General features: G+C 37.5%; 1 protein-coding gene across 14 annotated transcripts in view; it reads left to right on the top strand.

Moving 5' to 3' along the window:
• MPHOSPH9 (M-phase phosphoprotein 9) overlaps window positions 1-26,524 on the top strand; it is a 54,788-nt gene that overhangs the window by 1,278 nt on the left and 26,986 nt on the right. For 6 of the 14 annotated variants that reach the window (XR_004345338.1, XM_032602344.1, XM_032602341.1 and 3 more), the window contains 12 exons: window positions 974-1,235; window positions 3,204-3,357; window positions 8,136-8,225; window positions 8,928-9,451; window positions 10,387-10,510; window positions 14,432-14,522; window positions 15,936-16,024; window positions 18,981-19,106; window positions 19,269-19,732; window positions 20,062-20,217; window positions 23,667-23,754; window positions 25,595-25,810. Coding sequence is in view for 13 of the 14 variants with exons in the window: in XM_032602344.1 (XP_032458235.1) it covers window positions 1,129-1,235; window positions 3,204-3,357; window positions 8,136-8,225; window positions 8,928-9,451; window positions 10,387-10,510; window positions 14,432-14,522; window positions 15,936-16,024; window positions 18,981-19,106; window positions 19,269-19,732; window positions 20,062-20,217; window positions 23,667-23,754; window positions 25,595-25,810 (2,229 nt within the window). In the remaining variant the exon portion in view is untranslated. Of the gene's footprint in view, window positions 1-973; window positions 1,236-3,203; window positions 3,358-5,538; window positions 5,635-8,135; window positions 8,226-8,927; window positions 9,452-10,386; window positions 10,511-14,431; window positions 14,523-15,935; window positions 16,025-18,980; window positions 19,107-19,268; window positions 19,733-20,061; window positions 20,218-23,666; window positions 23,755-25,594; window positions 25,811-26,524 lie in introns of those variants that run through there. The other 8 variants (XM_032602346.1, XM_032602347.1, XM_032602349.1 and 5 more) reach the window with 7 other exon arrangements.

The following is a 26,524-nucleotide window of genomic DNA, read 5'->3' as shown; positions in this document are numbered from 1 at the left end:
GCTCTCTCAAGGTTGTGCTTTGTAAAACCAGGCCCTAGAAAGTGGGAACCTAGAGGAACCAGAATAATAGGTAATTTTCCTCTATTGCACCCCCTGAAATTTCCATCTTGTAAGCAGCATATGTTTTCTCTATTCTTCCCCCTCCCCCACCCACTTACTCCTGGCTTTTTTTTAAGGACATGAATTCCTTAAGAAGCAGGCATGCTGTTTGACTTGCTATAGCCAGTTTGCCTCTGTACATCTAGCTTCAGTTAAATTTTAGTGGACCTGGCAAATAGTTTATTTTTTAAGAAGTGATAACATGCACAGAGTACAAAAGTACTCTACGTATACAGTATATAGTGCACTCCTTCCACTCCCACCTTCCAGCCAGTGGGGAAACAACCACTGTTAACAGTTTAATTGGCTCTTTTCAGTACCAGATTCAATATAGATACCAAGTAGTTCCCATTCATCTATTCACTGTATAAATCAACAAGCATGGATGCTTGGTAGAATTTATTAAAGGAATGAACAAGGCACGTATCAATAAGTATTCCAGTTGTTACACAGTAGAATTGTGTCTGGAACCTTGATTATTAAGCACATAAAATTGTGAAATATTACCTGAAAAGGTACTACTACTTCTGCAAATCAGAAGATTTGTAGATTTTTTATTGACCTAACCACTGGACTGCCAGGGAATTCCCTTTGCCATAATGTTTTAAATGTTTATCCACATTGTAGCATAAATCAGTGCTTTATTCTTTTCTATGACTGAAAAATATTCCATTATACAGATACACAACATTTATTTATCCATTCATCAGTTGATGGACATTTGGGTTGTTTCTGAATTTTGGCTTATCATGAATAATGTTGCTATCCTTAATGTAGATTTGTATAAAAGGATTAAGGTTTCCACAGTCTTGAAAAGACAGTTGCTAGGTTTAATGGCTTTTTATAATAGTTTTTGTTCTTCATTCATTTTCAGACTCCTGGGACCTTCAGACATTTCACAGTCCGAATGTCAGCAGCTGAAAATGCCTTTAGACGATGAAGCATCTGAAGATGACTCAGATTCAGTTTCTTCAAACAGTGCAAGAGCCTACATTTTCCAGTGAGAGAGTGTAACGATTTCTGTACGCTATGGAAGATTTTGACTTGGGGAAACCCTTTCAAAAAGCTTCATCTTCTGTAGAATCTGATATAAAAAATTCTCCCCATTCTCTTGGACTGAACTTAAGTACTAATAGGTAAGAATGGGATAGATTTTTTTTTAATGTAATGACAAATCAAAATAACTTTATTTGCATAGTTTGCCAGTTTATCCAAATAGTGTCATAGTTACTGATTTGCATTTAAAAAACCCCAAAACTATGATCAGGAACTGTTCAAGGACAGTTGTTCGGGTTAAGAATAGTTTCAATCTTTTCATGTTTTTCATTTCTCCCAGAGATGTACTTTTGCATGGGGAACATTGTGAAAAAGAATTTGTTTTGCTAGTTGGAGTTTTCTTTACACTTTTTTTGTTTTCGGGAAATTACAAGTATATCTTTAAAATTTAGTTGTCTAAATATTGTTTCTCCATTTTGAAGTTAAGAGGACAAATAATGTTTCATATTGCAGAAATACCTCACCAGTCTGGAAAGTAGCAATTAAAGTTGAATACTAGGAAGTAAGCAAAAAAGCAGGCTCTGAGTTGACAAAGCAGATGCTATCAAACAATGCATTTTATGCATTTTCTTTTTAAACTATCCCTTGTTTGGTTTGTTTTTAATCAGGGTCTGTTTACTCTCATTTTGTACATAGTCTGGCAAGTTGATTATTTGGTTTCTAAATTACAGTAGGTTAAAAACAGCAAAGAGGCAGGGACCACTGGAGAGGAGATCACCTATAAAAAGCAGGTACAATAAAACAAAAGCACAGCAGTCTGGGGCCTACTGGTAAAGGAGCAAATTTACACACAGTAATAGGTCTTGAAGAAATTGTGTATTTTAAATAAATTAATTCCTTAAAAAATTTGTTCATTCTTTGGCCTCAGAAGGAATTTAAGGCAGCTTACAAGAATACATAAAAGAAGAGGAGAAAGCATAAATTAAAATAGGGAGGAAAGGGAAAAAAAAAGCATGGGATAAGGTCCAGAAATGTTGGCCGTTGTAATCTATACCCACTTCCTGAATGTTGGCCACGCTTTTTGTTTCCTGTATCATTTGACAGCCCCTTTGAAACCCACTTCTAGAAGAAACCCCTTTTAGAACATAGTGTCTGATTTACTTGGAGGAACTTGAATGTGCCTTTCTAATGAAAATTATGTAACTGAAGCGTCTCCCTTTTCATTGTGACTGGCAGTTAAATTGGCCAAATTTAAACTTGATTATTACACAATTATAATTGTATATCTAACACTTAATGGACAACATATTATGTTCTTTCCCTTGAGTTTTTTATTAGTATTTTCTCTGATCCTCTTTATTATTTTACTGTTATTTTCATTAGGTCCTCTTTTTTGCAAATTGTTTGTGAAACAAAGCAGAGCATCGATAAATACAGTGACCTTTCAACGGTTAGAATTTAAATAAATTTTAATGTCCCTAATTATGCCTCGTGGGTTTATAAAACAAATCTGAAATAAACTCATCTCAGATTCGGAAAAGCAGTCCTCCTGGAAAGAATCAGTGCTATTTTACACACTGGATAGGCTAAATAAGTCCTGAATATTTGCTGCTAATTTGGTCGGCACTACTTTTATTCAAAGACAGTGCAAAGATAAGCATCACCTTATCACACCAAATTAGGGGGATCCAGTTAACAAGACTTGACTGTAATTCTGGGCAATGGAGAAAGAATCTCCATAACAATAAAGGTCTGTTCTTAAAGTGAGGTGAAATAATCCTCTGGAATAATTTAGATCGGAGTAGCTTAGAATTTTTTTTATTGTTTAGCAGAAACTTTTATTTTCTGCTGTACTCTGGAGTGTTCTCTCACTTCTGAAGAAGGTTTTTCTGTTGTGTTCTTAAAAATACAATTAAGTGCTGCCTGTCTTTTCACTGCTGTTTTCCCTTCGTGGACAAACTTGTGATCAGATTTTCAGCAAATGAGGTGCCATTAAGAAGGATTAAATATCAGTAGTTTTGTACTGCTCTGCTAAATCTTGAACTGCTGAATTATTCAACACTTTGGTAGAATGAAGAAAACCATTTGAATTATTTATGTTTCAACAGAAGTAGTCCCCACCTTAGTACAAATGGGGTATCCTCTTTCTCAGGGAAGACCAGACCATCTGTAATTCAAGGTACAGTTGAAGTCCTAACCTCTTTAATGCAAGAGCTACACAACAGTGGAAAGACTGATTCGGAACTTTGGAAAGACTGTGAGGTATCTAGTTTTGTTTCATTTCTGGAATTAACGAAATAATTCTGTTTATAGATATGCCTCTACTAAACTCTAAATTATTAGAAATTTATATCCTAAAGAGCATGATACTTAAGTTATTGCTAGAATAAAGTGGTCAAGGATATTAATTAGGGAACAGTATAGAACAAATGTGAAAAATGATCAAAGGTATGTTTTAACAATATATTAGTGATTAGACATTCTAATTTATACTTTAAATGTGAACTAAAATATTGTCTTTGTTCATAAAAATGAGAATTCCAAAATTATTGATATTGTTACTAATTCTGATCTTTTAAGTAACTTATAGAGTTGTCATCATTTTGTAAAGCCTAAATCCACTTTGAAATATTTCTAATTATAAAGTAAGGCTTCCGTTTAATACCTTATCACATTTAGCTGTGCTACATTGACTTATATTGGTTGTTCAGGTCAAGTGGTTCTTTCTTTTGTCCATAGGTTAAATTGTGACATAAAAATTTAACAGTTAAAAGAATACTTATAAATAAGTTTTGTTTCATGGAATAATGCCCAAGATAGACTTTTCCAAGGCTAGAGTTGGTAACACTTTGTAGAAATGTGTAAAACATTATTATTAAATTCTTTAGAGAGCAGTAGATTTTGTTGTAAATGTTAATCATAGTTTTAAAACTATGTAGAATAAATGGAATGAAAGATTATCTGGTTTAAGAATTCAGCAGCAGCCACCCCTAAGTGTAATTACTTATATTCATTATCCATAGTCATTGGAGTTATAAATATGACTATTATGGCAAACTTAAAAGAAAACTGAGTTTTAAGTTTTGATACCTTTTTTTCCCATATAACAACCAGTATGTGCTAGTGCAAACGACCTATAAAATGCCATTGTAAAATGATGTAAATAATAATGGAATGTTTTATGAAATGCTTCCCCTAGTATACTTACTCATTAGCTTATAATACCTGAATTGATATGCTTTAAAAAAAAAAATGAGGCATTGCCTCAATGTGGCTTGACTTCTGGCAAATTCATTTTTAAGTAGAAATTGTTACTTTTAGTCTTTGAAATCAACATCTTAAATCAGAATCAGAATATATTTGTGAATTTAAGACACAGATGATTACAAGCCAGAATACCAACCAGGTACTTACACCTTTTAACATTTGAACCAGTTTCTTTCTTTCTGCCCTTTGTTCTCCTGTGATCTAACAGATTATTTTTTTTCTGTTGAGTATTAGTTGACTGCTTAATTTTTATAATGTAGGCATATAATTGATTATTCGCTGAAGAGCTTCTTAAGCTATTTCTTACTTTGACAGAATATGAAATACTTTTTTGGCCATTTCAGTAAAATTTCCTGAATTTGTTTCGTGTGTTTTCATAGCCTATGAAAATAGAAGTCTCTGATGCTTTAGGGTAATGATTTAGAAAGAATGGGAAGGTAATGATTGCGCAAGTTTTATTTCCCTGAATTTCATGTTTACACCTTTCTTTTGGAATAGTAACTTTTGTCTGATTTCTACCACTTATAAGAAACTAATCTACATTATTACAGTAAAGAACTAAACCTCCACAGAGCTCTGGAAGAGATCTGGCGATGACCTGATTCTTTAGAATTCCTTTATAAAACATCTCTTCTGGGATTCTTAAGTTTATCACTGCTTAAACTTGGGAAGGTTATGTATTTTTATTAGATCAGGAAAGAATCTTTTAAGGCATTTCCATAGAAATACTTTAATATGTTCTTAAGTACTTGCTAATATTTCTGTGATTGTAAGAAAAATTTAAAAGCACATCATTAACTAAATTATTTTAGCATTTTAACAATTTAGCACTACTGATTATGTATATAATAGTAATAGTTATGTGATAATTATTGAGTATTTGCCGGGCAGTATACTAGATACTTTCTGTCAGTGGCACTCAACCTTATTGGACCCAAAGCCCTCTTTTTATAACAGTTTCAAAATAACATCAACTTATATTGTCCTGAAATGAAATTCACAGATAATATAACCTGCCTGTATCTGCTTTTAAAAAAAAATCAATGTAATGTCCTGTGCTATAAAAGAGGAATAATAGTTACTTATAATAAGATAATATGTAAATGTATAAATACTCAGACATATCCACATTAGAAAACATAATGTAGCAGCAGTCTGGTGTTTACTTCTATGTAGACTCACCTTGAATGCAGCAGCTATCAACACAGACTGATACATCTGCCTTGCACTGATGATCCAGCACTGCAACTGGTGACATGATTTTTTGAAATGGTGACTCATTTCTGAGCAAGTTCTGAAACATCTTGGTAGTTGCATTCCTGGACAATTTGGTGATTTGAAAACTATGCAAAATATGTATCATTTTTATAATATAAAATGGACACAGGACAGTTCTTTATTGTCAGGGACTATCCTGTGATTTGTATCCCTGGATCCTGCCCACTAAATGCTCGTGGTGCTCCCGCTATCCTTGTGACAACCATGACCTCACAGATTTTCAAAATATACTTCCCCCATTGAGATCACTGCTTTACATGCATCACATTTAAATTTAAAATTTAGTCCTCTCAGCCACCTATGAGGTGTTGCTGTTCCCCTTTTATAAATTAGGAAACTGAGGCATAAAGAAGTTAAGTTTACTTGTTCAGGACCACCCAGGTTGTTGGTGGAGAGGTGGGAGTCTGGCCTGGGAAAAGCCCATAGGATGTTTCCCAGGCCAGACTAGAGCAGCGGACGGCAGCAGCCCCCGTTCAGGCTAATAGGGCCAGGCACCTGTGCTCAGGGGAAAACTTGGCACCCATGCCCTCCAGCAGTATGTAAGATGCGGGTGGTATACATAGGTTTAGTTGGAAATGAATAATAGCCCTTCTTAATAATTAAGTGGATAATGTTATTCACAGTATTAGTAATATTCTTAAATTAGCTTACTTAAAATTAAAACACTAACAATAAAGTCTGACTCGGAAAAACAGTCTCCACTAATTTATGGCCTGAATGAACTCTATTTATTTGTATCCTAAATAAGAAAATGACGATAAGGATGTGATTAATCTCAAGTGTCTCACATACTATGAAGCCATTTTTTGTTAAGTAAATTGTTATTCTATCATAATTTAGTTTTATGTGAATAATAACTTCATTAGGATAAAAATAACTCCTAAAGGTATAGAGGTATAACTGAATAAGAAAACTGTTGCCTGATGATTTCTTTTATGTTTTGATTAATATAAGATACTTTATAAGTTGAGAAGGTAAGGGACTTGATTTGATCTAGTCCACCTTGTCCTGAAGTCAATTGATTTAGATTTCACGCTTCCTATCAGTACCATCATATTTCATTTTAAGGCTTCCTTTTCCAGTCTTGAGGTTTTCTCCACTTTACCTTAATACCGTTATACAGGTTTCAACTTAATTCTGTTATATAAGTGGCTTTCACCATGAACCTCAAGGGTCTCTGGATTGTGTAGTCTATAATACCAAGAAAAGCGCAGCTAGCAGTATCCATTGTTATACACTCGTTTAGACTGTGTATCTGAGTGTCCACTCTTGGCCTTGTGTCCTAGGTGCTGGAGATGGGGTGGGCACAGGGGTGGGAGACAGACAGGTTAACCAGGAGAACAAGTGAGAGACTTTCCGACTGTGGTAAACGCTCCGAAGGAACTAAACAGGGTGCCAAGAGAGAGAGCGACTGTGAGGGTGGTCTGGGAAACTCTTCGAGAGAAGATGATAATTGAGCTGAAATCGCAGCGGGGAAAGAAGCCAGCCATGTTGAGAACTGCGGAGAGGGCTTTCCAGGTAGAGGGTACAGCAAGTGCGAGACTTTTGAGGCGGAAGACAGTTTTGGCGTGTCCAGGGAACAGAAGGGGGCCAGCGAGGCTGGTGTGTGTCGAGAAAGGGACAGAGAGATTTGAGATGAAGCTGGGAGGTGTAGATCAGCCGGATCACGCAGGGCCCTGTAGGGAATGACCGGAGTGGAGAGGCACCGAAAGGTTTTAAACAGGGAAGCCAGTTGTGGTAGCTACTTGTTGACATTGTATGTTATTACATACGGTCTGTTACTGAAAGTAGACCAGCCTTTAGATTGAATTCAGCCTCTGGAGAAGTCCGTGCCCCCTCTCCTCCCGTGTTTTGGCCTAGTCTAGTTATAAGAGCACTTAACTACTCTTGGGGGTCAGGATGGATCAGGACCTAAAAGTGGCCGTGAAGGGAATTATAGGTCACTTCCCTAGGTTTTCAGAGTCATTTTTTCATTCTTTTTCAGCTGCAGTGCTGTAAAGCACTTTAATATCTGACTCTAAAAGAGGTTTCTTAACTTGAAGAACAACTAAATTAGGGATCAAATTCTCCTAATAGTAAACTATTTGTGGTTTTAAGATGTGGGATTCTTTTACTGAGTCCAGGTTAATGTTTAAGAAAACCATTAGGTGTTATGAGGAAAGGAAGAGGGACTTAAGACAAATGTAAAGTACAACTAGCAGCAGTTCTTGATTAATCAGAAATGGTAGCAGATGACATCAAATTAAGATGCCATTTGAAAAAGAAGATTTACTCAGACCCTCAAATTTACCCAGACCACAGGTAACATAAGAAAGGGGTGCCCAAGCCTATGTCTGTGTACTTTTGCATTACATATAGTTTTATAATTAATTTAGCTTATGACTTTTACATTAAAAACACATTTTTAAAAAAGGCTCTTTCCCACTGGAGGAATATTTCTGTGAAATATTAGGTTAAAAATTTATGTCTAACTAAAATATTTTATAATTTACTAGACCAGGTGGTTACAACTATTTAATTTGGTGGAAAAACAATGCCAAGAGCAGATAGTTGCCCAGCAGGAACAGTTCCACAACCAAATTCAAGTAAGTTCTTTATATTGATTCTTGTTTTATATTGTAAGATTTGCAGAAGAACCAATTAGTTAATTTTTTTTTCTCCTTTTTTTTGGGAGAAGGAAGGATTCATTACTTGCAGCAAATGAGGAGAACACCAGGGATCTTTTCCCAAAGCAGTGTCTCCCCAAACTGCAAAACTGGGGAAGTTTTAAACTAAGGGTACATGCATAATTGTGAGGGGGCTGAAGCGGAGGAGAACTCAGCATAGAATTGGGACAAAGGTCCACAGAGTCCAAGCTGTAGTTGATTGAAGTCCAGAGGGTCAGCATCATCATTCCATCCTCCACCTGGGTGGGGGCCCGAGTTCCTGGTGTCAGCACTTACTGAAGCTCAGGTTCTTTGTGTCTCATCCCAGGAAGAATGCAGTGAGAGACAAAGTGATAGGTAAGAAGTAGATTTATTTATTTAGAGGTACGCCTTCCATATATAGGACTCGGACTGTCTCTAAAAGGTGAGAGTGGCCCTGGGAGAAATGCCAGAGTGTGGGCCATCTCAAAGATCCCAATTAGTTAGTTCTTTATATCAGTTTTGTTTATAAACTAAATATAATGCACATGTGTCATCTTTAGGGTAATATCTCTTATTTTTAAACACAATATTTTAAGACATTTATAAAAATGTGATGTTAATATACATCCTTGGCCAAATCTGTAGCTTTTTTATTTTCAGCGTATACAGAAGGAGATAAAAAATTTAGTCAAGTTACAGACCAATAATGCTTCCTGGGCTTCCTGTGATAGAAGTTCTTTAAGCAGACAAATATCTTCAGAAAGTCAAATGGGTTTTTTTTCTGAAAACAATGAGAGAAATGAATCTGTCATCAGTTATCCCAAGTCTAAAGAACCTGAAATGCAGCGAGAAACATCCATGTCACAACCAGACTGCAATGTGGATAGTAGCTCAGTGAGCAGTGGGTATGGTACCTTTTGTGTCTCAGAACTAAATACCTACAAATCTAAGGACGCTCAAGAGTTCATGGAGCACGCAGAGGTTTCTAAAGGACAGTTTGGAGCACCGGTGGTGCAAAAGGAGTCACTTGTAGATGGTGTGAAAAACCAGAGTTTTTATATACATACAAATGAAGAATTTTGTGCATCTTTAAAGGAAGATACTCCCATTTTTCCTGGTGAATTTGAACACAGTTTTCTGGGTGAAAATAAGATTTCGGAAGCATACAGTGGAAAAACAGATAAGTAAGTAGAATTTCTCCATCACTTGAAGGGAATTTGACTTGTTTATTACATTTATAATAAGCTAAACATGTTTAGTAAATACAGCTGCTTTTAGTAGGAATGAGATGTGTTTGAATGTCTATCAGTTTTATCAAATTGTTTTATTTACTGCCTGTGGAAAAAACTGAAATTAACAAAGCACACTACATGCTAACGACATCTGTCTTCCCATTTACAATGTTATAAGACTACGAAAACTCTTAAGGTGAGAGGCCTTGCCAGAAAAATACCTTTTGTATTTTCTAGTCACTATCGACTTGCTGAAAATTGGAGTATAGGACTGCATCAACAGTGGAATTTTGTCGCACTTGTTCATATAATTTAAAACAAAAAATTATATACAAGCATACTCAGTTTTATGTTTTTTGTTTATAAGAAGAGATTTTGTAAGTTAAATGACATTTTGATTGACCCAGGTAAGAGAAACTTTTGGTAAAAGAAACTTTGGCTGAACGTTTGTAAAGCAAATAATCCCTTAAAATTATGTTCCGTTTTATGTCTCTGAAATATGTCATCCAGTGTAAGGTATTTTGCTGTGGCAACACAATCTTGGGTACCCATAAGTATAATTATAAGGCCATCTAAATAAGTATGCTTTCACTGTGGAGATATACTGAGTACTTGAAGAGACCACTATGGTGGTTTTTGTTCTGTTCCATGGCTACAGACTATAAGTATTGTTAATCACTGCTAGTCAGTCTTTTTCTTCATTTTGCCTTTAATAGTAAGATATTGTAAGAAGAAATTTATGTGAATCAATAAAAATCCATCCTCTCTCTGCTATTAGAAAAACAACTCAAAGCATTTTTCACTGACATAGTATCTACTAGTGTTTAGTTTTATTTGTGAAGGACAGCATTTAAAGAGAGGTGTTTTGTTTTTTTCTTTTTAAATAGTAAATCTATAACATCATGGGCTCAAAAGCTGAAGCAGAGCCAACCAAAGAGAGCACATAAAGAAGAGGGGTGTTCAAAACCTATGCAAGGAAATGAGCAAACCAAGAAATCACCAATTGAGAAAGTAGGTGATAAGTCACTTGACTCTGGCATGCTTCATCTATGGACAATTAGGATAATTATGTTGATTTTACCACATGTTCATTAACATAAATTTTTTACCCTTTGTTTTGTATTGTTAATTTGTTCCATTGACATATCTTTTTTGGTGTCTCAAAGGATGGGAAACAATGCTCCAATTAGTGGTTCTTTAGTAGACTGGAAATCAAAACCAGTGAGGGATAAAGTACTACTAAAAAAAAAGGAAACATTTTGTAAAGTTCCTAATTCTCTTTGTAATGCAAATGTTTACGAGTAATACATTGTTTTTTAAAAAAACCCTCAAATAATTTGTTCTGCTGTTAAGTTGTAATAAGTAGTACTCTATGTGTGAACGCTTTAAGTTGCAATTATAAAAACAGTTGAAGCTTGGACAACTCTGAATTTATAATCCAAATTGTAAGAGATTGAATGTTTAAATTCTAAACATTCATTTAAATTCCTTTTGCTCATATAGCAGCGGCTTTTGTTAACGAGCTATAGCTACTGAGTAAGTTTTAAACATCTTTAAAGACCTTTTGGCCTAAATTGTCATAGAATAACATTGTTTAGTATAATACATTGAAATTGCAAAGTCAAGTCTCTCTACAAACTTGATTCCTTTGGAAACTGGCCATGTCTTGATCATCCTAAACATAGTCTTTCCATCTTCCTTTGAAAAAGATCTATTAAAGAATAGAAGTTGTGGGGACATTCCTGGTGGCGCAGTGGTTAAGAATCCGCCTGCCAATGCAGGGGACACGGGTTCGAGCCCTGGTCCGGGAAGATCCCACATGCCGCGGAGCAATTAAGCCCACGTGCCACAACTACCAAAGCCTGTGCTCCTAGAGCCCGTGCGCCACAACTACCAAAGCCTGTGCTCCTAGAGCCCGTGCTCCGCAACAAGAGAAGCCCCCGCAATGAGAAGCACATGCACTGCAATGAAGAGCAGCCTCTGCTCGCCGCAGCTAGAGAAAGCCCGCACACAGCAACAAAGACCCAACGCAGCCAAAAATAAAATAATTTAAAAAAAAGAATAGAAGTCGTAAGAAGGCAGTCCCCCAGCCTTCATAAGGCAATATTTCTCTTTCAGTAAATTTTCTTTCTTCAGCCCATGATCCTTAGGCTTCTTGATATCATCATTTTTTTAACTTACTCACATTTGTGTTGAGGAGGGAAATGAAGGTGAAGAAGCTACATGAACCGTCAAGCCTCGGGGGCTGGTGCTGTATTGGTAGCTCTGTTCTTTTGAACCTGTGTGCCATCAAGCATGGTATATCCTTATTTGGTGTGGTGACATAAAAGCATTTGGAGACTGGGGTGAAAGTTGTTTTTTTCATTGGAATAGGTTGGCAGAAATGGAGAATGTTTTCATATATAGTAGCTTCATTTTTTCTGTTTTTACCTTAACTGAAACTCAGTTTGTGGAGACTTTCTCACTTCTGATGAACTTTGGATTTGTGGTGTGTAACTTGGTGGATTCACTGTCTTTTGTGACTGTGGATCGGTATTTGTTCTATGTAGCCCTGTGGTTTCCAGAATTTGCTGCACATTGGGGTCACCTGAGGAGCCTTAAAAATCTACTTATGACTGGCCGCCAGCTCCAGGCAGTCTGTCCTCATTGGTGCAGTTGTGACCTATGATCAGGCGGTTTAAAAGCTCCTCAGGTGATTCTTATGTGCTGTAAAGCCTGGAACCAATGATCTAGCCTAATTTTCTCCCTTGATTCAGTGGAGAATTGACAAGCAGCTGAAGGGTCAGAGACACTGCCTGAGAAATATGCCCTTGTGGGGGATAGGTCTACCTAGTAGCCTGTTCTGCCTCTGGGGATGTCAGTTGCGCAGGGGGTAAAGCTGTGATGAGGGCATGATTCCGTTTGAATTTTTCCTTTTCTTTGATCATCTCTGGACAAGTTTTATTTTTCCTATTTTTAAAAGGTGAATTAGATATTTTTGCTATTAAATCATTAGGGGAAATCAAGTTTCTTTGGTGTGTCCAAGTTTTAAATGGCTTTCAGGTAGTGGTGGTTATTGAATCAGACACCACACCTGAAATGCACTTCTTACTTGCATAATTCTGAATCAAATTCTGTGGATTCACAAAAGTTGGAACTTTCTTCTTTAGTTCATCCTTTCTCTTCTCCCATTGTTTTTTTTTTTCCATTTTCAGTCTAAATCCAGGGAATCTTTATGATCAGAATTCTCTTGGGATCCAATTTTCTTTTTATACAAGGTAGTTTATTTGGGGTCCTAGCTATCTTGAAGCATGTCTTGAAATTGGATATTGTTTAGCACAAGGATTTTCCAAAGCTCAAGTCGGTCTTTGTTTCCTTGGTCCTTTGTCTGGGACAGACTGGCTGTTACCATTTCCCCAGGTGTGGGCTCCATGGTGGTTTTTCAGATGCTGCTAGACTGTTACTGATGAAGATCCTGTGCTAGGCTGAGGCCAGCTTCTTGGGAAGGGCTTTCCTTGCACCATACTTTCGTTGCTTTTCAAAAGCCAGGCCTGTTTTCTTCAGCTGATGCCCTGTGGCCCGGAAGAGTGCAGCAGGCCGCCGTGTGAAGTGGGCCCCCTCCAGCCAAGGGGCGTGTGTCGACTGAGCACGTGAAGGTTTACACCAAAGAACCAGGAAAAAGTCAAAATATTTTAATTGGGATTTTTCACTTATTCTTCTGCAGTCAGCTTCTCTTAGTCTGTTAAGTACAGAGACGCAACAGAAATTTGAACAGGTAGGCGTTTTAGGAGAGACATTTGATGAAAAGGAGGCTAAAGTGGTGCCTTAGAAGGCTGAGGGGATAACCCCTCCTTGGCATGTAGAATGTCATCAGCTTAGCGTGCTTTTGCTTTTGCAGTGGGTTCACAGGTGGTTGTAAGCAAATAGAGCTAAATACTTTTCAACAGGAATTAAAAGTTTGATGGTGGTGAAGCTCATAAGAAAAATTCTGATGAAAATCATATATCTCTCTGGGGAAACACAGATTTCTTGTGACAATGCCAGAGATATTGTGAGGAGAGTTTAGCTTAGAATTTTTATTAGAATTGAGAATAAGCATTTTTAGCCTTTTCTGGTAACCAATTATTTGCATATAAGATGTAGTCTACTATTTAAAGTTCATAGTAATTATTGATATGCAGTTTTCAGAGTTGATTTATTGTCTTAATGATAAAAATGAATTGTTTTGGCTTTTACACTAATTTTTATACTAAATGACTTTAATTCTAGGCACTTGAAGTTTCTTTTGGAAGTCGATGGCAAATTATAAATACATTTTCTTTTTTTAAAAAAATTATCTTTGGTTGTGTTGGGTCTTTGCTGTGCACGGGCTTTTTCTAGTTGTGGTGAGCGGGGGTTACTCTTCATTGCTGTGAACGGGCTTCTCATTGCAGTGGCTTCTCTTGTTGCGGAGCATGAGCCCTAGGTGCACAGGCTTTGGTAGTTGTGGCATGCAGGCTCAGTAGTTGTGGCTCGCGAACTCTAGCGCACAGGCTCAGTAGTTTTGGCGAACGGGCTTAGTTGCTCCGCGGCATGTGGAATCTTCCCGTACCAGGGCTCAAACCCATGTCCCCAGCATTGGCAGGCGGATTCTTAACCACTGCGCCACCAGGGAAGTCCATAAATGCATTTTCATTCTGCACTCATATTGTCTGCTTCCGGTTTCCTCTTTCATCTCCACAGAGAATCAAAATAAACTTTTGTAAATTACACAGGAATAGAAAATCCTTCATTGTTAATTCCTATCATTTTGCGATTCTTGTAACCATGGGGAAAACCAGGCTTGCTTTCTTTGTGAACCTCTGAAAGTTTCTCTACGCCTGGGTTTGACACCTGGCTCTTATTCCTTATGTCAGCAGTCTGTGCCTAAGGATTTTTAGCTGGCAACTAATGCTTTTCTTTCTTGAATTGTAGTCTGATTTCACTGCTGCTACACATTCTCGAGCCTTTTACCTCAGCAAACCAGATGAGAGTCCAAATTGTTGGATGTCTGATTCAGGAACAGGTATGATACTTATATTTCTAAAGAGTTTTTTCCAAAATAATAACGTGTGCATATTAGAGTGGTTTCTGTAAAAGTATTATGTGTTGTCTTGTGCCTCTGGTAGCTGTAACTTCCTTACTTGCCTTACTTTGTGTTACAAGTTCTGTAAAGATAGAAAGCAGGACTTTTGCAGTTATTTCAAACAGCTGCAAAAATCATCTCAGCATTTTTCAGATACTCCAAAATGAATTAAGAAATTCAAACTGTCTGTAAGCCATTCTTTACTCTCCACGGTGAGCTTATTTTAGCTTTAATGGCTTTACATACCGACTCCTTTTTCCCACAACCCCACATCCAATTCAGGATGAATTAGCTTTGCCTTGTGAAAATTACCATGATCCGATCACCTGTCACCACCTTCCTGCTCTCACCCTAACAGAGCCCCATCACCTGTCCCCTGGCTTCCCGCGAGCTTCCTAACCAGCCTCCCTGCTTTCACCCTTGCAGCTTCCATCTGTTCTCAACACAGTAGCCAATGTGATCCTTTTTAAAGACAGGTCAGATCTTGTGACTCCTCTGCTCAAGCCCTGCGGTGGTTCCACTTCCCTCAGAATAACAGTCGGGAGGGAGTCTGTCCTTACAGAGGCCTGCAGGCCCGGAGACATCTAGCTCTGCTCTTTGACCTCACTGTCTGCTGCTCTCTCCCTTTCTCTGCTTCAGTAGAGAGGCTGTTTGCTCAAATATGCCAGATAAGTTCTCATTTTAGGGCTTTTGCTTTGGCTGCTTCCTGTATGTGGAATGTTCTCCCCCCCGCCCATTATGGGGGAGCTCCCTCATATATGGCTAACACGGCCAACCCTGACCACCCTATTCAGAAAGAGCGCCTGCCCTCCCTTCCACACGCACTGCATATTCCCTTACACTGATTTGTAACTTTTACTAGAGTGCTTACCACCTTCTGACATACTGTGGGTACTGCGTGATTGACTTACGGTTCACAGCTCACTCTTCACGCCTCCTCCTCCCCAGCTGGTACAGTAAACGCTCAATAAGGATTTGAATTATTGAATTCTTTAGGTTGCTTCTATGTATGTCTGTACTGTGCATAAAGGAATTGTCTTTAAAACATATTTTAAATTGCACGTGTTTATCTTGACTTTTAATAATATGATAGTTCAGTTTAAAATATTTGGATCATTAAGTTAGGACTCTTACATGGTAAGGCATTTATGTGAATTTTTTCCCTTCCAAATTCAATTTCCTGTATCCAGATAGCCAAAAACTTCCCATATTTAATTTTCTTTAGGTAAAAATAAGTTATTCTAGAGCACATAGTTCCCATGTTTAATTTTCTTTAGGTAGAAATAAGTTACTCTGAAAGCATTTTTGTTCTTTTTCCTCACCTTATCTATTCTGTGTATTTGTTCACATTAGGACTGACTTACTGGAAACTGGAGGAGAAGGACACGTATCACTCTCTGTCTGGGACTCCAGCCGCCTCCACGGATACGTCACCAAGCCAGGTAATTTAATAACCCGCGATGCACGTGTGTATCTGTTGTACAATTGTATACACTGGTTCATTTACAAAGTTTGTATTTTTCAATTTCTGATATACAGAAAAAACCATGGGCTTTAAATCATATCTGCCTGCTTTCAGGTTTGGTCTCTGTCATTCACTGCCTGTGTGATCTTAGGAACGTTACTTAAAAATGGAATTAAAAATGCCTGGTAGTGTTTTATGAAATGAAATGACATGGTTTTGTGCCCACTATTTTAAATATAGTAGGTACACAAATAAACTTCTTCCCCCGTTCCCAGGCGTGGTTTTGATTTTCTGTTCTGTTACACCCTCCCGCTGATCCGTTTGTATCATAATTATGAGCAATTTAATTTGCTGTTTTGATTTTCTTTGAGCAAGAAATGTAAATATTTTGTTGACTTCAGAGGAAAGAAATAAAAATATCCAGTATGTGTACATCGATGTATATATCTCACTTCTGTGTTTAGATCAGGAGATGAGAGAACAGGTTGGAGGAAAGGAGAGATACAATTAAAGTAACCGGGAGAGCTGTAAACACAAGTGACAGGCATAGATGGACAGGACAACATGGGACCAGTGTATTTTTGGACATCGGAGTCCCAGAGAGGGTGGGAACCAGCATTCTGTCCTTCAGGAAAGGAGGAAAAAAGAGACAGATAAACACTAAGAAGGAAGGCGGGGGGAAGTGAGATTGAGGGGTCTGGGAGACTCGGTGGGCTTTGCAACTACAGGGCTCACTGTTTGTGTTTCTTGGTCTTCAACATCAGTAAATTAACACTATATTTTGTTGACTCAAAATATAAAGTTGCCATCAATTTTAAGACTTCCTGTTTCATATTCTACCAAGAAAAAAAATTCATCAATCCGACGGATACAATGCTTATCCCTTAGAATTTATATTTTGTAGACTTAAACGTATATTTTTATCCTATAATTCTCGTACATAATTATGGATAATATAAGTGAAGTAAATTAGTTGAAACTTCTTTACCTACAGGAGCTTACACTCCACACTCCTCTCTTTTTAAGTCAGTGTTGGTCTCTGTGTTTTCCACATGCCATTTCCCTTGGGCCACCAAGAGCATTGGTGACTTGGCATTTCTTTAAAAAAGGATGAAAGGCCTTGGTGCTGAGTTTTTACCTGGCTTAGTAGTTATGTAGGACTGGCCTGCTTTTGACTCTCAGATGGGGAATGTTGCTAAACATGTCTGATTCACTGTCCCTTAAATATTGCTTCTCAGGGGTTCCAGCGTAGCCTCTAGGATTTTCTTCCAAGCTGCTGACAACTATTTGGCCAATTTTGAAAGCTTTTCTATTTGCTTATGAGCAGGCAGTGACAATTATGTCACAGCTGCTACTTGACCAAAGGCATTTGTAAGATGCTGTTAATTACAAGAGACATCCTCACTTCAGAGATGTTAAAATATGACAAGAAGAGAAATCATAAAAGCAGTGAAAATGAAACTCCCTAGCAGTCCAGTGGTTGGGACTCTGAGCTCTCACTACCGAGGGTCTGGGTTCAGTCCCTGGTCGGGGAACTAACATCCCACAGGCCACTCGGCACACCAAAAGAAAAAAGGTGGTGAAAAATATTACCTTGTATTACAGTGAGCTGTAAATAGCATAGTTGCAACTGTTCACCCAGGGCAGGATTCTTCAGGCTCTAGCCATAGTCCAAGAGCTGCTGCTTGGCATAGATTTCAGTACTTGAAAAGGCTTCCAGGTTGTTGGTGTATAAAAAGTAAAATTTCAAAGCAGGATTATAGAAATTGTGGTAAATTTTAAGGGTTTACATTTAACAAATTAATGCCTTTAATGCACACACAAAAAGTATAATTAATTGTCTTTTTCACAAGCTAGTTATAGAGTTTATTAAAAAAAAACATTAGTTCATGGTGCTCTGCAGTCTGTCTATGTAGGGTCTGGAAATGGGACAGTTTAAAGCTATAGGACGAATGTGTTCTTTCAGTGCTTTCAATGTATCTCTCACTCAATCTGTAATCTCATTTGAGAGAATGTCCACGTTAGTTTAAATCTGAGGCCCAGGGTTAAGTGGTACCCCTGTCACGCCCTACAATAAGTCCCACATTGAAATAATTTAAACCCAGTGTTTTAATATTTGGAGTTTAGGTTTGTAACACTTCCAGTGTAGCAAAGCCCTGATTTCAGCTGTAGAAGTTAGGATTGTATCTTCTTTTTTTTTAAAAAAAATATTTATTTATTTATTTGGTTTTGTGGGGTCTTAGTTACGGCATGTGGGCTCCTTAGTTGTGGTATACAAACTCTTAGTTGCGGCATGCATGTGGGATCTAGTTCCTCGACCAGGGATCAAACCTGGGCCCCTTGCATTGGGAGTGAGGAGTCCTATCCACTGTGCCACCAGGGAAGTCCCCATATCTTCTTATTTTACTAATTAAAAAAGGATCTTATTTTGATTGGGTAACTTCTTTCTTAACACTTCTTGTTGTCTGCCAACTCTTAAACACGAATATAACTACAGAGCTGGGGAACTCCACCTTTTGACACCTGTCCCTTTGAGTCACAGGAAATTAATCTGGCCAGAAGGTTTCTTGCCCTGCTTCCTTCATTCATTATGAAGTCTTTTCTTACCTCGAAACTTTGTTCTTATTTTGAGTAAGGAGATTACCAAGGATTTTATTCTTTGGAAGTGTTCTTAGGCCGCTAAATATCTTAGGTTTAAATTATCCCCTTAATATTTATTGTTAGAGGGTATGAAAATTTTTTCATTCTGAGGGAGCCTCATAATAGGTAATGACTTCCAAACTCTTATTACAAATCTGGCAGTCTGGCATCTCAGTTTATTTTAAATTTTTCAAAAATCTTTTTATGGTGCTGATCTTGATATCAGGAAAGTAAACTTTTTTCATCATTGATTCGTTGATAATATTTAAATAATTTTGTTTCATATCTTTAAGTCTAATACTAGTAATGAGATGAAGCTACCATCACTGAAGGATATTTATTATAAAAAACAGAGGGAAAACAAGCAGTTACCTGAGAGGAATCTCCCTTCTGCTTCCAACCCAAATCATCCACCGGAGGTAAAGTTGACAGCACTCTGCTGAGTGACAATGAAAGATGACTCATGACTCTTAACTCTCATCTTGAGCTTCCTTTTCCCTAGGAGATCTAAAGCCTACTCACTTGAAAACGAAAACTGAGTACAGAGGGCGAGAGCTTACTGTTGTCTGTCTTATTTCTAGGTACTGACTCTAGACCCAACGTTACACCTGAAGCCAAGTCAGCAGATTTCAGGGATTCAGCCACATGGCTTTTTGAATGCCCTTGATGACAGAATATCCTTCTCACCGGACTCCGTTCTAGAACCTAGTATGGCTAGTCACTCTGACATAGACTCGTTTTCACAAGCAAGTCATGTTACTTCTCAGTTATCTGGATTCCCAAGATATCCTTCAAGTACAAAAGTGTCTCCAGTGGACTCTTGGAAAAATCATGCATTCCAAAATGAAAGTAGGACCAGTTCCACGTTTCCTGCAGTATATACTGTTGGTAGTAACGACATCTCAGTCAACAGTGTAGATGAAGAAAACACTGGCCTGGTACCTTTTGCCTCAGTCAGTCAGTCCCAGCTTCCAGTCAGTACAGCCAGTGGTGTCGCAGAATGCATTTCACTGACTTCCCTGGAAGATCCTGTGATATTGTCTAAGTATGTATTTCAGTGAATGGCTTGTAATGTCAATAGGTTTTTTATGATGTCTGCTTGAATGATGAAAATTGTTTTTATTGAACTTCAGTAATGTATAAAAAATTAAAAAGATAATATAATGTTTATAAGGTAGACCATCTAAAAACTAATGTCTTTTTTTTTTTTGCCTTATAAGTTGTCATCTTGTGTATTAATCTATTATATTTTCTGTGGGTGTATAAAGGAAAAAGGCTGTATTTTTATGTATGAGAATCATTATGTTCTTGGTTTTTCTTATTGAGATAGTGAGGAGATGCTTTCTAAATGATGTTTTTTCCTCTCACCAACAGGGTTAGGCAGAACCTGAAGGAAAAGCATGCTCGACACATCGCAGATCTTCGAGCTTATTATGAGTCAGAAATAAATAGTTTGAAACAGAAACTGGAGGCAAAAGAAATTCCTGCAGTTGAAGATTGGAAGAAAACCAATCAAATTCTTGTAGACAGGTAAGACTTATAATTTAACTGTAAAGTTAGTGTTTCTCCAACTTGAATATATTATTTTCCCCAAAGTATAACATATTATGATGTTAAAACACTTTGAAAACGTGTGCTTTAGATTTGAAAATTTTCACACAGAAACATGTTTGCCTAAGTAATTATTTTTAAAGATTTGAGGGAATTCCCTGGCACTCCAGTGGTTAGGACTCCTTGCTCTCCCTGCTTAGGACCCGGGTTCAATCCCTGGTTGGGGAACTAAAATCCCGCAAGCCGAGGGTGCAGCCAAAAAATAAAGATTTGAGCCGTCCTCTTACAAAACACCGATAATTGATGAGGACATTTGTTTTGTGTGGGCGAAATACTGAGATAGTTGAGCAGATTTTGTATATGTAAAGGAATGTCATTTATGGGAGAATTAATGCTCTCTGGATTCCCTAATAAGTCTATGATTGATGTCCTGGGGCAGTTCTCAACCTTTCTTCATACCCAGAAATGCATAACTTTAACCCAGACACTCATGAACCTGTGGAAACAGTTATCTCATTCAAAAAAACCATAGACACACAGGGGAGAACGGTCTTATAACTAGGGATAGCTTTCCACTTATTTTAGAGAGAGAGAATCATTTACAAAATTTGATGTTTTTACTAGTATTAATAGCAGCGTACTTGAGGGACTTCCCTGGCTGTCCAGTGGTTAATTTAAGACTCCACGCTTCCACTGCAGGTGGCTTGGGTTCGATCCTTGGTCGGGGAACTAAGATCCCCCATGCCATGCGGCACGGCCAAAAAAATAACAGCATACTTGCAACATACTTTACAAATGGTATTAAACAGATTGAAAACTGATGAAGTCTAGGTGACAGCAAAGTCTTCTCTAGGGCAAAAAAGACAAAACCCCTAGAGAAAAGATTAGGAGGGAACTGAAATCTGATCCAGTTAACAGTTTAATTTGGAGAATTCTAGGAAAACTCGCTTTTATTTATTTATCTGTTTATCTCTTTGGCTGTGTTGGGTCTTTGTTGCGGTGCGCAGCCTCCTCATTGCAGTGGCTTTTCTTGTTGTGGAGCAAGGGCTCCAGGCACGTGGGCTCAGTAGTTGTGGCACACGGGCTCAGTAGTTGTGGCTCACGGACTCTAAAGCACAGGCTCAGTAGTTGTGGCGCACGGGCTCAGTTGCTGCGCGGCATGTGGGATCTGCCTGGACCAGGGCTCGAACCCATGTCCCCTGCATTGGCAGTTGGATTCTTAACCACTGCGCCACCAGGGAAGTCCGGAAAACTAGCTTTTATACTAGTGTGTGGTTGCTGTGGTAGTTAACATGCTGTCTTGATCCTGATCGTTTCTATAGCTTCCATTTTGCTGTTGGTGGTGGCGATGGGGGTACAATGGCAGAGAAGTAGTTTGAAAAGAGCCAGGAAAAAAGGCCAGTTTTAGGTTTTCTAGGACAAAAAGAAAAGAGTAGATACCAGGCTGGGGGAAGTTTGTTCTTATTTTTGTTCTGTTTTGTTTTTTTAAGAAGGCACAGATGACCACAGGTACTTCCTGTTGGAAAACAGAAGTCTGAAAGAAGCCGACCAGCAGACCTTGTTAGGTCAAAGACGGGGTGCCAAAGAAGGGGAGCTAATTAAAACATCTTTTATGTCTAGAAGCTGCTAGAGCACGTGGAGCAATGAGAGAATGTAGGAGGAGCAAATTGGAAGTCAGGGTTTTAAATAAGTGGTCGTGTTATAACAGTAACAACAGCAATCTAGGGAGTGGAGTAAATGTACTGATAGCGTGCAAATGAAGAGCAACGCATTATTTTCTCCTACCAGTACCCCTAAAGGGCTTGATTTGGCCTACCATATAAAACTGTGTTACAGAGGACAGGAGAAACAAAATGAGAAGTTGCAGTTATTTAGAACTGGAAAAACGATTTACCCAAGACAAAAACCAATATTATGTTGTCAGTGTACACAGCAATTGTTTTCAAATTTCAAAATTGCAAATTGGGGAATCCCACTGCTATTGCAGATGGGACCATTAACACTTATATTGTCACACAATTGCAACTTGGGGGATGAGATCTCTGGCATACCGGAATCAGTGAGGTAATTACAACAGAAAAATAACAACACAGCAACACTTGACTATTTAGTGATCTTTGTTTCAAGAACAGTTTCATCAGTGTTGCATTTCTGCAAGGCATTAATGCATAGTGGGTAGGAGCATGACTCTGGAGCCAGACTGCCTGGCTTAGAATCCCAGTGTGACTCTGGAGGAGCTTAACTTCTCTGTCTCTGTATTCTCATCTGTAAAGTGGGAATGATGACAATCCTAACACACAGGATTGTGAGGACAAATGCAAAGTGCTTAACAAAGACTGAGTGTGTAGTCAGTGCCGAATAAATATTAGCTTTTATTCACAGCACATCATTGAACACTGATTCAAAATGGTGACCAAATTCTTCCATGTATTTTCTTATTTTGAGGTTCTATGGTAATTAACTTTACAAAGAAAGTCTTTAATTATAAGAATAACATTCATGCTGATTTGAAATAGTACAGAAGGATTTAATATGGAGTCTTTCTACCCCATCTTTTGTTTTCACATCCTAGACTTAATTTTTTGCATCCCTCCAGAAATTATAATGCATATACATTTTCTTCATAGATCAAGTTATTTTATGCAGTTTTCTATATCTTGCATATTTAATTTTTATTTTTTAATGTGATAAAATAACAATCTACCATTTTCACTACTTTTAAGTTTACAGTTCACTGGCCTTATCCATTCACATTGCTGTGCTACTGTCACCAGTATCCATTTCTGGAACTTTTTTTCTCTCGCAAAACTGTCGTTCTGTACCCATTAAACGATAGCTCCCCATTACCCCCTCCCTCCAGCCCCTGGCAACCATCATTCTACTTTGTTGCTATTAATTCAATGCTTCTGGGTACCTTGTATAAATGGAATCACAGTGTTTGTCCTTTTGTGTCTGGTTTATTTCACTCAGCATAATGTCCTTGAGGTTCTTCCATGTTGTAGCATGTGTCAGAATTTCTTTCCTTTTTAACATTGACTAGTACTTCATTGCACACACCACACCACACCACACACACACACACACACACACACACACACACACACACACACACTGCATTTTGTTTATATCCATTCATCCTTGGTGGATACTTAGGTTGCTTCCATCTTTTGGCTATTGTGAATTTATGCTGCTATGAACGTGAATGTACAAATACTTCTTAGGGATCTTTTCATATCATTTTTAATTTTTTCCGGATACTATAATATCAGGTTCATTGGATATATTTTACTAAAATGGCATCCTTAGTCTTGGCTAACATTGGAGAATTTGTTTTACCTAATATATTGGAGAATCAGTTAGATTTTTATAATACTTTTAAGAGAAAGGATCTTGTCTTTGATTGTTTTGTTTCAATATATGGTTTTTAGATGTGGCCAGTTAGATAGTGCCCTGAATGAAGCTACTAGTCGTGTGAGAACACTTGAAAATAAGAATAACTTGCTGGAAAGAGAAGTGGTAAGTAAGTACTCTATTTTTTGTTGTTCTAGTGGCTTAATGTTAAAAATTTAAGCTTTTTTATTAATTGAACTTTAGAGACAAATGAACAGTTTTATAAAAACATTGGTTGTATGTTGCTTGTCTTCTCCTTTAGGATGTCTTATTGTTACATTTATATTTTGAATGCTGCTGGCTTCATATGATACTATAAACTTTTACCCTCTAAAAATTTTATTTTTTATTTGGGATATAATTTGCATATCATAAAACTCATCCTTCTAGAGTGTATAATTCAGTGGTCTTTAGTATATTCACAAATTTGTGCGACTATCACCACAATTAATTTTAGAACTTTTTTCTCACTCAGAAAGAAACCCCAAACCTCTTAGCCATCTCCCCCATTACATGCTCTTCTCAGCCATGAGCAACCACTACTCTGCTTTCTGTTTCTCTGGGTTTACCTATTCTGGGTACTTGATGTCAACGGAATCAAACCGTATGTGACCTCATGTGTCTGGCTGCTTCCACTGAGCATTAGGTTTTCAAGGTTCATCCATAGTGTAGCATGGACCAGGACTTCACTCTTTTTTATGGCTGAATAATATTCTGTAGTATGGATGCACCACATTTTGTTTATCCATCCATCAGGTGATGGATGTTTGGGTTATTTTCACTTTTTGGCTATTATGAATGATAGTGCTATGAACATTTATATTTTCAAGATTCTATGTGGATGCATTTTCAGTTTTCTTGGGTGTATAACTAGGAATGCTTAACCTTTCCTCTTAAATAACTTTTCTTTCCCATGCATTACCAAGTTTTATTCTTCTGTGCATAATTTTACAAACAGTGTTTTGCTGCAAAATGCCAGTTATATTCTAGACATTGTTTCTTTGTCTTTGATGGGTTTTTTGTTTGTTGTTTTTTGTTGTTTTTTGATGCTGAAACCGGGATAGTTTTGATTTTTTTTAAGTTATCTTTGTCTCCTCTTAAACTATAAACTTCATGAAGTCAGGGACCTTTCTTGTTGATCTTTTTTTTTTTAATTTAATTAATTAATTTATCTATTTTTGGCTGTGCTGGGTCTTTTGCTGCCCACGGGCTTTCTCTAGTTGCGGCGAGCAGGGGCTACTCTTCATTGTGGTGTGTGGGCTTCTCATTGAGGTGTAGCACAGGTTCTAGGCGCATGGGCTTCAGTAGTTGTGGCACACGGGGTCAGTAGTTGTGGCTCTAGAGTGCAGGCTCAGTAGTTGTGGCACACGGGCTTAGTTGCTCCATGGCATGTGGGATCTTCCCGGACCAGGGCTTGAACCTGTGTCCCCTGCAGTGGCAGGTGATTCTTAACCACTGCTCCACCAGGGAAGTCCTCTTGTTAATCTTATATTTCTAGCACCCTAGTGCCTGCCATCTAGTGGATTTGCAATTAATGATTGTTCAATGAATATTAACATATCAGATGTTCTGAATTTTCTCTTTTATTTTCATTGTAAGTGAGAGAATAGGGTAAGAAATGCTTTTTTTCCCTCTAAATATTAATGTGGGGCTACAAATTCCAGCTATGCCTTTGGAATCATTTCTCTAATAGCCATGGTTATTTTTTCCTCATTAAAGTCATCTACAGGTGAGTCCTGGAATCAGAGTGCCTCAGACAGTGGTTTTCTGTGTATTATTCTATAGGGTAATCCTTTCTAGTCTCCATCCCAGGATATAACAGAATATCAAATTTGTTCATTTCCATTTATGTGTTTTGTTTTATTACTTTTATATTTAATGTCCACAGATTATTAGCTGCTATTGAGACATCTATTATTATTATTATTATTAAAAACAGTGTATTATCCTTGTCTTTGTTTTGTAGAGTGATCTTAGAGAACGCTTCAGTGCAGCCAGCAGTGCCTCCAAAATTTTGCAGGAACGAATTGAGGAAATGAGAACAAGTAATAAAGAAAAAGACAATACCATCATTCGACTGAAATCTAGACTTCAGGATTTAGAAGAGGCTTTTGAGAATGCTTACAAACTCTCAGATGATAAAGAAGCAAGACTAAAACAAGAAAATAAAATGTTTCAAGATGTAAGTGACAAGTAACTCAGTGACGTGGTTGGCTAAAAGGAATTTCAGATATTGTAGTCTTACAAGCTATTATGATTTTTTCCACATTTATTTTCATTTTACATAACTTTGCTGTAGCTGCAAATATACGTAGACTTTTCTGATCGAGTTAGTTGGGTCTTATCTTAAAGCAGGAAGTCAGGGCTTTCAGAGCTATGGTGTCACTCCCACGCCTTTCTGTCTCTGGCAGGGCAGCATTTGAGCTATCTTAAATCAGCACCTGTGTGTCTGGCAGGTACAACGGACCAGATTTACAACAGGCTTGATAAAATTTTTCACTTTGATTTAATTTCACTTAAAAGTTAGATTTGTATAACATTGAAACTGGATTAGGTTTTAGGTTTTGTTTTTTTTTAAAGTAAAATCTGAAAGTATTTCGGCTGTTGATATTTTCTTCCTGATAGCTTTAGATTTGATTCTTGCTGCTTTGTTTTTTAAAATTTATTTTCCTGAAGGTAATACATGTCAATGGTTTAAATGGTCAAATATCAAATGAGAAACAGCAGTCTTCTTCACCTCTCTCTATCTTGGAGTCCTCTACCCTAGAAGCCATTATTTTCAGCTTTTAGCCATTCCTTCTAAAGTTTTGCTCCATGTTTCTAAGTGACAAACTTACATTGCTCTTTTTTTCCCCCCATCAGTTTCAGACATTATATATTGACTACCCTCTGTGCA

This window comes from Phocoena sinus, chromosome 14 (genome assembly GCF_008692025.1).
Source record: "Phocoena sinus isolate mPhoSin1 chromosome 14, mPhoSin1.pri, whole genome shotgun sequence".
Lineage (NCBI taxonomy): Eukaryota > Metazoa > Chordata > Mammalia > Artiodactyla > Phocoenidae > Phocoena > Phocoena sinus.
Note: the sequence above shows the minus strand (reverse complement) of the source record. Positions and strands in the feature narration are given on the sequence as shown.